The 12,113-nt window shown below is 38.5% G+C and overlaps 1 protein-coding gene across 14 annotated transcripts in view; it reads right to left on the bottom strand.

Annotated features, from left to right (window-relative positions):
• Nucleotides 1–12,113, bottom strand: part of MAST4 (microtubule associated serine/threonine kinase family member 4) — a 301,580-nt gene that overhangs the window by 76,051 nt on the left and 213,416 nt on the right. For all 14 annotated transcript variants that reach the window (XM_064641886.1, XM_064641885.1, XM_064641882.1 and 11 more), the window contains one exon: nucleotides 223–311. In XM_064641886.1, coding sequence (XP_064497956.1) covers nucleotides 223–311 — 89 coding nt within the window. The remainder of the gene's footprint in view (nucleotides 1–222; nucleotides 312–12,113) is intronic.

Raw genomic sequence — 12,113 nt, 5'->3', positions numbered from 1 at the left:
GAAATAAAAATAGCTATGTGATCTATGTTATATATTTTTGGACTGCTTCTGACTGTAACATAGGATTTATGGATCTAAATATAAAACAGAACTTTGGACGGAAAGATGTGCAACTTTTTACTATTACAAGCAGGGGAAAGAAGAGTAGAGTCTGTTTTCCTTTACTTATACAGACATTCTAAGAATTTTATAACAGCAGTAGTAGGATACTTATGAAATCACCTGTATGAGCTGAGAGTGGTGAATGAGGCCGAGGCAGAGCTGGAGACTGACTACTGCCCATCAAACTCTTCCTGTTACTTGTTCTGCAGCTGTGGGCAAAAAGAAAGGAAAGAAGACATTAGCATCAAAAATACAGCACATATCACACATGGGTGTTTTGAGATTCTGCTACTGTGTTCCTTGACTTCCCAGTTTCCTATTAAAAAACCAGAGCTACTGTTGATTTTGAAAGCATGTCCAGGAAGTCTACAATCATACTGCATAATGGCAAATGCAGCAGTTTCCAAAGAAAATATACCATTTATACTTTTCAGGCCTGCACATTTGTTGTTCTATGCAAAGATCAGCATTCCCCTGTAGAGTCATTAACAAAATGTTCTTCTCTGACTACAGCTTATTTCTCTGCCATACACTTTTTATAGAATATAAAAATAAATAATGTGAAACATGGTCTCAAGCTTACAATCACCAACGACTAAAGCTATTTCTGTTCCATGAACTGTAGCTTGAAATCACATGCCAGAGAGAGCAAGATTTATCAATCTGAGAATGATAATTATAAATCTAATTACTGAGATAAGTTTCACATCTGTGCCTTTTGTCAATGGAACAGATGATGCCTAGGAAGATGAATGCATTTTTTTACTCATACACTTTTCATCTATAAAGCCACTAATTTCCCATATCACAAGATCATTACATGAGATAAACAGTAAATTAACACATCTATTAAACTTGGGAAAGGAGACACTTTTCTTAAATACATTGTACAGTTTTTATATGTTTGTTGGCAGATGTGTTTTTCTTTTTCCCTTTCTCTATCATAAAGAATATTCTCACAAACATAAATCCCCAATACTCCATCATTCATGCAGAAGGAAAATATTATCCTGAAGTCAGAGACCTTAGCTGTGTATAAACTGAAATGCACATGCTAATGTTCGCAGCACTGCAATCAAAACTTTTCTGTAAAGGTTTAAAAAAACCCCAAACTACTAAACCATTTCATTATCAGAGCAGGTTCCAACGGAAGCAGATTCAGATCACAACTGTAGATGTCTCAAAAGATGAATTTTCTAACACTATGATCTCTATGTAAGAGCCAGAAAGCAAGACTGATTTATGTGGTATAAGTTGAATAAAGTGCAAAAGAATGGACAGAGTTTAATAGCAAAAACAGTTAAGAAAAACAGATGCTAAAGTAATCCAAGGTAATACTGAAAACAAGAAATATAAAGAAAAAGATAAAAAGTTGAGTATGAAAGCAATATAGAAAACATCTACAATACTTTTTTAAGTCAAACTTTAAGATCACTCTCCCTTTGGAAAATGTTTTGTGAAGCAGCAAGAGTGCCATTCCCAACTCTTTAAAGGGTTAATGTAAAGTTCATTTGCACATTGCACAAAGTCTTGCCATATTACTTAATTATTTTATTCAATTAATTAATTATTTAACCCATGAGTGTATCATTACTGTAGACCAATATTTACATTTAGATGATGTGATGGTATCACTACATCTGTGGTGCAAGCTGTGGTTAAGAGACCCCAATAGGTGACTTTAAAGCAGTTTTGCACGGCTAAAGTTTGGGTTTTAAAGAACCACCACATCTCCCGTCAGAAGAATGAAACACATTTCAAGCACACAAATTTTAGATATCCTTCACAGACTTGGCTACAGGGATGATTCCTTGCCCTTACTTATCATTTGCCCTTCCTTGTAAAAATTGAGACTTTTATCACTTTTGCCAGAATTTCTTATGTAAATAATTCCTTGTATTCACTTTTACACTAATATTCAAACTTTACATTCTTCAGGTGAAGGTGCAATACATCATTGCACAAATCATTATCAAAGACATCCTATTCAACTTATCTTTAATTTTTGGAGGGTGAGGATTTTTAAGAACTATTTCTGGGGAGAATGATGGTATTACCTTAAACTTAAAACTCTCAAATAATGAGAAATCTTCCCCCCAGCTGCCACACAGGAAAAAAATCTTTGCTATTTGCTCAGATGTGGCTGCAGCTATATGGAAAATTTATCTTGTCATGCTCAAATAAAATGTTCTACTGAGAAATAAAAAATAAAAGATAAGTAGTCTACTCTATTTGTCTTACCAGTAAGGTAAGACACAACTCCCTGCATTAGAGGACAAATTCATCCTAGAGCTCTCACTGGAGGCTTTGTTTTTCAATTGTGTTTCACAAAGATTTTGAAATAATGTTATCCATTCTGTGTAATCTGTGAAACACAATTCCTTCCCAAAAATACTATTATAGAAAAGGCATTTCGTGGATGAAAAAAAATAAACTTCAGGGAACCTGAAAGATGATCTAAGCTGCCAGAACACCACAAATGGGAAACAGGATGGCTCTAAGGAAGTATCAAAGTATTACTTACTTAACTGTATTTAGCCTTAAAACAGAAATCTTCCGTATACAAAAGAATCTCAAAGTCAAAACCATTCTGCAGGTAAAATTGTTTTTTTCTAGATCTCTGATCACATCAAGTAACTTTCCTCTTCTATTATCTTCATAAACTATTCTTCTCCCATTCAAATCTGACAAGATAAAGCAATTGATAAGAGGCAGCCCTGAAATAAAGCCTCTTTGTCTGCAGGAAAGTTACAGCACTGCAGGAACACCCTACAGGAATTGTAACTTAGGGAAACATAAACCTTGGTAAACCACAGAGTGCTAGCCCTCAAAATGCACCCTTGGATTTCATGTTGTGATCAAGTTGCATGCAAAGAAGAGACTAGCAAGCCAGGCAGAGGGTAAGATGCAGGGTTTAGAACACTGGGGGGGGGGGGGGGAAAAAAAGGAAAAAGAAAAATTTCTTTTTCCAAGAAGAATAAGAGAGCAGGGAGAACAAGGAACAAAAAAATCCAGTCAGGTTTAATAACTAAACTTTGGGGTGCATGTAAAACTTGAACAGAACAGAAAATTTATATTTGTTGCCCTTTGCTTCCTTCTCTTCCCCAGGAATATCCTCCCTGGACTCTGTTTGTCCTGGATGACTACCTATCTGAACTAGTTGACATTATACCATATCAGCAGTGTCCTAGACAAACGGAACTCCTCCTTATCTTGGAATCCAGTTCATTTTTTCCCCAGTCTCCCCCTCAACAGGTTCTTCCTTACCTCCTACTGTTCATCACTGGACAATCCTGCCCACCTGCGCCTCTCCTCCCTACCCTGTCTTCTCACCATATCTCACTGCAGAGGAATTCTTCTTTCACCCCAGCTCCAGTATCAGGCCCGTAACTCCAAGTCGCTTCTCCAGCCACTACAGAAAATCAATGTTTCCCATAAGAAGTACTCGTGATAAAACACGTAGAAGACACTACATAAATATTGCTTTGTGCTGAACTTCTTTTATAACAAAGGGTGAATAGCAGCTGCTGAAAGATGCAATCCAGTTGCATAAAATTTGATTACTTACTTTGCTCCTTAAATAGCCACAATTCTTCCCATATCAGGCAAAAGACCTTTGGGCAGAAATGAGGGGAACTGCTAGACTGAAATCAGCAAAGCATAAGACACAACTACTAGTACAGACATTTAAAGAGAGCTACACTCCACAAGCTCTTGGAAACACTAAATAGAATAAAAAGTTGAAGCAGAAATACAGCTCTTCTAGGACAGACAGTAGTTCATCCAGAGCTGAAATATTAAATGCAGGTTTCCTGACAGAGTAATTAAGAAAAGACAAAAACTGTGAGAGATATGCACTGAAATGGAAGTTTCTTTCTCAGAATAAGGGTTAATAGATGAGCAAATAAATTGATTTTATTTATCAAAAAAAAGTAGGGAAAGCAGGCTGTATTACCACTTGCCATGCTTTTCATGGGAAATACAGTATCTGCTTTAATAATTTCTAATTATTACATTTCAACATTCTTAATTATTAATATTTACACTTGTAATGAAGATGGATCTGGACTGTAAGCTATTATGACAGTTCACCACCTTTAACAGTCTATGCTGAGCACACACCATCTTAATTTTGGTATTAGTGTAATATATAGCAGTCGAGCTGAAGGTAAAGATGAAAAAAGCATTTCTCTCACTCTAAGAGAGGCTGCAAACAAATGGTTTTATTTGCTAATACAAGCACAAATAAATCAAGTTACTGCCATACCCAGAATGCAAAGCCTGGGTTTTTTGACCATGGGGTGATCTACTCAACACCTTGTCTACTGACACCTGATGGGATGCACTTTTCTCAGAGGGGAAAAAGAGTTCTAGCACAGGAGTTAGTGAGGCTCACTAAAAGAACTTTAAACTAGCTTGGAAGGGGGAAACGGACATCACCAGCCAGTGATGAGCCATGGGATGGTGTGCCAAAACTTGAAGAAACAAGCACTAATGGGATCCCTCAATATGCTTCATAAGGTGTTGGCCACAAAGTACCACACCTGAAATGTTTCTACACTGATGTACCCAGCATGAGGAGCAAACAAGAGGAGCTCAAAGATTCAGTCCCGTCACAGAGATCTGACATCAGAGGCATAAGTGAAACCCAGTAGGATGACACCTGTGACTGGAGTCCTGGAGCCCTGCTAGACAGTTACAGGCTCTACAGGAGGGATAGGTAGCACAGAAGAGGTGGAAGGGTGGAAGGGCAACAAAGACGGTGAAGGGCCTTGAGGGGAAGCCATATGAGGTCACTTGGTCTGTTCAGCCTGGAGGAGTCTGAGGGGAGACCTCATTGCAGTTACAACCTCCTTGTGAGAGGAAGAGGAAGGGCAGGCACTGATCCCTTCTCTGTGGTGACTAGTGACAGGGCTGAAGGAATGGCTTTAAGTTGTGTTAGGGAAGGTTTAGGTTGGATATTAGGAAAACGCTCTTCACCGAGAGAGTAGCTGGGCACTGGAATGAGCTCCTGAGGGAGATGGTCACAGCACCAAGCCCAAAGAATTCAAGAAGTGTTTGGATAATACTCTCAGGCACACGGTTTGACTCTTGTGGGTGGTCCTGTGCAGGGCCAAGAGCTGGACTCAATGATCCTTGTGGGTCCCCTCCAACTCACCATATTCTGTGATTCTATGCAGACATAAGAGAGACAAATAACGCAAGACCAGCCATCACATAATGCTCTAGGGACAGAAAAGGTGGTTATAACTTCTCTGGTGTTAAAACTGCATAGCTGAAAACTACCTCAGCAGGAACATGCTGTCCCTAGCAAGACTTGAGATGTGGGTCTTTGTTTATACAGAAAGTTAAATTAAGTTATATTTCAGTTATATTTAACTTGTTACGAAGCTAGCTAAGCTATGCCTTCATAATTTTTGTCTTCAGCAACAGCAACACTGAAGAGTCAACACAGCCCATAGCACTTAAAAACAGTAAAACATTTAAATGGAATTTAGCTTGGTTTGATTTGGCTTTTTGTTTGTTTGTTTGTTGCTTTTAAAGAAGCCTTTTGCATTAAGAAGCAGTTCAGTGAGTATTTCCAAGCTCTTCAGAATCCAGACAAGTTCTGTGGGACATTAACTGGAACAAATGCAAAATCCAGCTGTCATGAAGAGATGAGAGATACTGATGCTGCAGCAGCTCCCTTGTCAAAAACAGCCTTTAAGATTGTATTTGATGAAGCATCTCCAGACCTAGAAAGTCAAAGTAAGACAGCCTGCAGTTAACACCAGCACATGCCAGACTGCTTTATGGAAGAAAACAAACTGCGCAAGAATATGAACATTGAATACTGTGGACTTAGGGTTACATGGGGAGAATCAACAGAGTCCATCCAGTGGTAATCGCTGCTACCCTGGTCCGACTTATAGCTAAGAAAGACCAAAGAGTAAGGAAGCAAAGGTTTACAGTTTCGAGAGATATTTCCTAGTCTGAAGTAGTTAAATTTTTAAGGTGCTGCAATCGAGAGAAATCTGCAAATCATTTGAATGCAAGTAAAATATACCGTGACTATCAACCATAATTTTCGTCTCATTCTTTTAAAGGCTTTCAGTATTTCACACTTATATCCATTTATTATCATCTAGGAGTATTTTCTGATATATTTGTACTAGGCTATATGTCTGCATATACACTCTCCAAATCTGCTACATGAATATAGATAGATATATAAGCATATACATATACACCTTCATATTTACATGCATAAAACATATACGTATATTTATATAAAGACACGTATCTAAAATCCTACACTTAAAATATCACACACAGCACCAAACGTTCTATTTACTATATATCTTGCTCTCTGTGACAAGTTATTCTACATCAGTCTGTACCAAAATAGGAAAAATAGGGTACCAGGATTTAAATTTTACGTGTTGTAACGTAGGGATTCTGATTTTCCTCTTTTGTATTTAAGGTTTAGTCAACTTAAGTAAGGTTAGCTTTCGTCTGAAAAAATGTCAAAACATAATGAACACAACACACCAAGATGAAAAATGCAGCTGCTGGCAGCCCTCATTTGGTGGTTTGCCACGAATTTTTGCAACACTTCAGCAAACGCATCAATTTTGGCTATTGGCCAAGTAAACATGGGCAGTAAGCTATGGGTCCTCTCTAGGTACTCAAGAATGTGCGCCCAACACCTTTCTCCCTACTATTAACACCAATTACCACCATGCCATCAGAACTTCACCGTTCCTCAACTATACAAAAGAAGAGACCTCAGGTTTTTTCTTTGTATTTCTAAAAAAAGAAATCTACAGCGAAAATAAAAAAGTGCAATCAACTGGATGCATAATCACCTTCTCCATGGATTATCTAAAGAATTCAAATGCATGCAAGACAGCAACATAGCAAAAACAGCCACCAGGAAAAATCAGAGCACTGCAAAAATATCTGTCAAATCTCAAATGGTCTGACCTGAGGAGGGGTATCTTTACAAAGACTTCTTACACTGTAGAAGGCCTCTCAATTTCCACCACTTCAGAGTATTACAACACAAATAAACTGATCCTTCATTATGCCTTCTCAACTGAACTTGCTAGTTAGATGTGTGCAGAGTATTCAGCTTCACTGATTGTGCTCACTTTTACTGTAAGCAAGTTCAATCCATAATTTTTCTTCTTCTCACACAGGAGAAAAATCAGCAGTTATAAGAAATCAGAATTTCTTCTACAGAATTAAAATGGTGTACTTCTATCTGTCCTTATTCTTCATAAAACACCTGATTCACTTTAACTTACATAATTAAATATCTCTATAGTAACAAAAAAGAGTACTAAGCTAACTACTAACTCTATATTTGTACAATATTCATAAAATAGCTGCATATAAGTTCAGTCTGTAATACAAAGTGAGCAGGTAGAAGAGTGCAGGCAAAGAGAATGCTCAGGATCATAAACTAGCCCACTGTGCAATTCTGCTAATCATACACAAAACACTGATTTTGCGTCTTCATATCATACAATCCATTGGGAACATGACAATGGGATCATTTAAATGCCACTGCTTCTGGAATTTCTGTTTTGTGTTCTGAGAAGGGACATAGACCAAGTTATGAGGTGAACAGCACATTCGCAATCATACTGAGACATTTAACTAAATTCCTTGACACACAAGTACTATTCATTCTAAACAGAAAGGTAATTAGGAAGCCAGAACCAGAAGTAGAGGAAAAATATGCAGTGCTGGCCTAAATAACTGCTAAGTTTGATTATCTGTATGCTACATTATTCAGGACATGCAAAAAACCAGCAGAAATGCCTAACTAGAAAAAAAATATTAATAATTATCAGGAGCCACTGTGATGGGTTTATAATATTTAACAAGAGCTATCTTAAAAAAAAAAAGTGTCGTACATCACAGCTATTAAGATCAAAGTGTCGTTCATTTGGAGGTGTTAACCAAAGGAACATGCACCTTGACTTGCATAGTGGACAACCCTGCAGAAACTATTTGCATTAGACAGGAAATACCCTATTTACCAGAGGGCATGCCTACCCAATGCAGACAGAAGGTTCACAAAAGAGGTCTTGATGTGCTCCTGGCCATTCCCTGCAGCTTCACATTAACCTGTATCACTCCAGATTTTGACTCCAGACTACAACCTGCTGGTGCATCTCTTAGGCTAAGAGGATGCAGCCAGACATTTCCTACCAAGCTGCAGAGGCCAGGCTGGGGGCAGAATGTTTCTCACTCTGCCCCATTGCTGGTTCTTAACAGCTTGGGAGAAATCAGGGACCAGATGGAGGTGAATCAGGATGTTGGATGCCATTATCTCTGGAGCCTCTGCTCCATCTCAGGCTGGAGTGCTGTCTGCCAGGCCACAGCACAGACACTGTCATAGGCAATGCCTGCCACTGGCTCTGTCCCCAGTTTGCGAGCTAGGGTGGTGCCCTCTCACTGCTAATCACAACACAAGCAGGTTAGACGTGGAACAGGAGGTAGCTGAGGGATCTCCTCCTCACCTTTCCATCTCCAGCTGATGGGGAACAAACAGCCCTTTCCACGCTCACACTGAACAGAGTAATCAATCTACCGGCAACTTTTACCCAGTGAGGACTTTCAAAAAAACCCAAACTAAACCAATAAACAAACGCATCCTGTTCCAGCCATATTTCCTTTGAACATTATCCATTCAGACTCAAGGACTAATCACAGCCAAGTCCCCAGGCCACTTCAGTACTGCAAGGGAGCCAAGCACATATCCTGAGTTTTCTGTAATTCTGGCTGCTGAAACAAAGGCCAGCAGAGTTCAGAATTCAGATAAAACCTGGGAGTGTCTCCAAACTACAGACTGAAGACCTGTTTTTCCAGTTATCTACCACAGTGAAACCCTGTCACCTTCTCCCCAGCTTTCTCATTCTGTTTTCCACTTAGACCTACCTCCTCTTAGGTTTCTTTGTTTCTTCCTTGCTGGTGCTTTCCCAAGCACTACAGCTCTGAGCACCACTGTTCATAACTTACCATGTACCTAGGAATCAGTGGGCCAGGATGATAAACCAGACAGATCTCTTCATAGCACTGAAGACATTCTCCAAATAGCATGGAGAGTAGGTTCTCTTGGCTAAAAGTTGTGTGCACGGTATCAATACTTGTAAAGTCTCAATGGGTTAAACTCTGCTATATTTTGAAACTGTCACATAATTACATGCAGCCAGCCTAGGAAGTCTGCTTCCTCAGCAGATGTCTAGGGGACACCTCAGAAATGACAACTCTGCACCCATCAGAAAATCTAATGTTGCCAAGGCTACTCTCACATAAAAAGAATCAGAAGCCTATTAAAACAAAAGTCTACACAATACCCTTTATCACATGAAACACTGTCTGCTTTGCACTGCACTCCAGAGACTCACCCCAGGAGAAAAGCCACTAAAAGATAAGATCCTAGAGGTATTTTTTCCTACATTATTTCACAGTGTTTTCAGGACAGTTTTAAGCTTTCTTTTTTTTTCTTTTCTACACACCTGCCTAACTATTTTTCCTAATAATCTTGAAGTAGTACAACTAAATTAATCACCTCCTAAAATTCAAGGATAGGATATTAGGAGCTTCTTGAAGTAGATAGATTTCACAGGGTTTTACTTTCTAATCCAGTAGTTCTCTTCTGGTTTAATCCCTAAAATAATTTATATCTACAACTAACTCCTTTCTCCAATAATTAGATGGAAACAATTCATTTTTACTCAAAAGAGTAGTGAGTCCAGAGAGGACAAGACTGCATCTTTCCTCCCTAGTTGAATCTAGTAGCTCTCAATCTCTCAAAACTAAGAGGGTGCACATGGTGGATTAAATGTTTTGTCTTTATGTCTTTAGCAAATACTTCCAAAGACTTCAGGGATGAACAGGTGCAATGTACCCGACTGAAGGAAAACTACACAGCAGATCAAACTCAGTAGGATAAGAGTCTGAATTCCTTCACTCCTCCTTGCACAGGATTCCCACTTGGACAGGCAGAAAAACAAAGGAAGGAAAAGCATTTAAGGAGGACAGTCTCCACCAGGCACACTCTCCCAGTAAGAGCATAAAGTTATTATTTAACCTCTTGAGAACCATAAGTGAGGATATACATCTGCAGGTTGGAAAGCATTACACTGATGAAGCACAATTGTCTACTGAGCATTCGACACATGAGGGAAATGAGCTTCATCCCTTCTACTGCAATTTGGCATTATTTGTCGAGGTTTATCTTCTTTCTTCATACGTATATGAGAGTTGCCAAAATTTTGCAATAAATGCCTTATTTTAAACAATGCAATCTAAGTTTGCATCTTTTCTTTAAAGAAATCAATATGAGTAACAGGAAAAACAGTCCTGTTCCCTTTAATTTCTTAAAAAGGGGAAGAGGCAATATTATACAACTAAAGCATCACACTTTCTATACAAGCAATAAAGATTTTGCAATTAATATTCTGTACTGTCTTTTGTTTGGACATAATTAGTCGGTAATGCATAAGCATTTAATACACTGGACTTAAGGAAATACAGAAAAAAACATGTAAAAATACAAAACATTATTTAGGGCAAAATATGAGTGTTTAAAAACTATGCCCTTTACTGGCTAGGAGACTGAATATGAACAATTAAGTGGAAGGCATTCAACCTGAAAATGACGTCTGTTCCCACAAGACCTCTGGCAGCACCATCAGTGTCCCACATTTGAGTAAGCACATATTGACTGCAGTTCAGAAATTCAGTTTGCAAACAACAGGCCCCCCCCTCTTTACTGAGATCCACATTCTCCATCCCTCCCCCTGAGAGTTGACCGAAAGTTTTTTAATTAAATCATAATTAGAGCATCTAGAAGCATTATTTTCCCAGGGGAAGGTAAAAAAAAAACCCATTCACTATGGCCATTCAGCTATTGGTGTCTGCTGAGCCTGCTGCAGAGAGCATCAATTAATGCCAGCTATGGTGGCTTTCATGAAGAGGCTGTTTGTTCTGTAGGAACCAGACATCTGCAAAGTTATGCTAAAATGCAAGCAGCAAAACACTCCATAGTCATAAGAGTCCACTACATATATAGCTGCAGCCAGTAGGGTGGCATTCCCCAGACATATGAAGTTATAACAAATTAGAGTCTATTTGCCCTTGGAGTTCCCAAACACAGCTATATCCCTTTAACAGGAAAACAACAAATACCCAATATAACAATGGATATGTCTGATCTAGCTTTTTTCCCATATTAAAACTGAGCTTATGTAACAGACATAATTGTTGGGTTTGGTGTGGGGTTTTTTGGTTATTTTGTGGGTTTTTTTTTAATTTAATGAATTTAACAGAATAAAAATGAAGTATGCACTGACACAGAGCTGGCACCATTTACCAAACTACATCAATCTTTTCTTCTCCCCATGAACTTTTATTAAATATATAGTATCTACAAGAGTTAGCTGTGTATCTAAACTGGTATAGTTACAAGAGCATATTCTCCCCTCCACTGATGCAGAAGGTTACACCATAGCATAAAAGTCTTTTATTGGTTCAGATTTTCCCAGACGGAAACAAAAATGAACCATGAAAATACAATCTGTCTTTTTCAACTGCAATTGTGTACTAACAAAGCTGTGTCAGCAAAATTAACTGGCTAGCTACAGCTCAAATTATTATCCCTGTATAAAACCCAGCATGTCATCTAGGTCTGGGACCAAACTTCACCTCCATATGGCAGTACACCTACTGAGGAAGGCAACCTATTACACGCACAGATCATCACACTGCTTTGCTGCAAAGTCACAGTGAGGTAATTGGAAACGTCTGAATAATCTCTAGTGAAGCAATTCAAACATTTCCAGGCATAGTCATCAGTAGGGATGACAACACAAGGCCTCTGACATCCACTCTATTTTTATTTTTTTATTATTATTATTTTTTTGGTAATGATTAACCATCAAGCACCACACAAGGCAAGAAAATCAGATGACTTCTGTGTTTCAGTTTGCTGTGACAGATCCACACTATATATA

The sequence above is a fragment of the Pseudopipra pipra genome, chromosome Z (assembly GCF_036250125.1).
Source record: "Pseudopipra pipra isolate bDixPip1 chromosome Z, bDixPip1.hap1, whole genome shotgun sequence".
Classification (NCBI taxonomy): domain Eukaryota; kingdom Metazoa; phylum Chordata; class Aves; order Passeriformes; family Pipridae; genus Pseudopipra; species Pseudopipra pipra.
The sequence above is the reverse complement of the archived record's forward strand: the minus strand, read 5'-3'. Positions and strand labels throughout refer to the sequence as shown.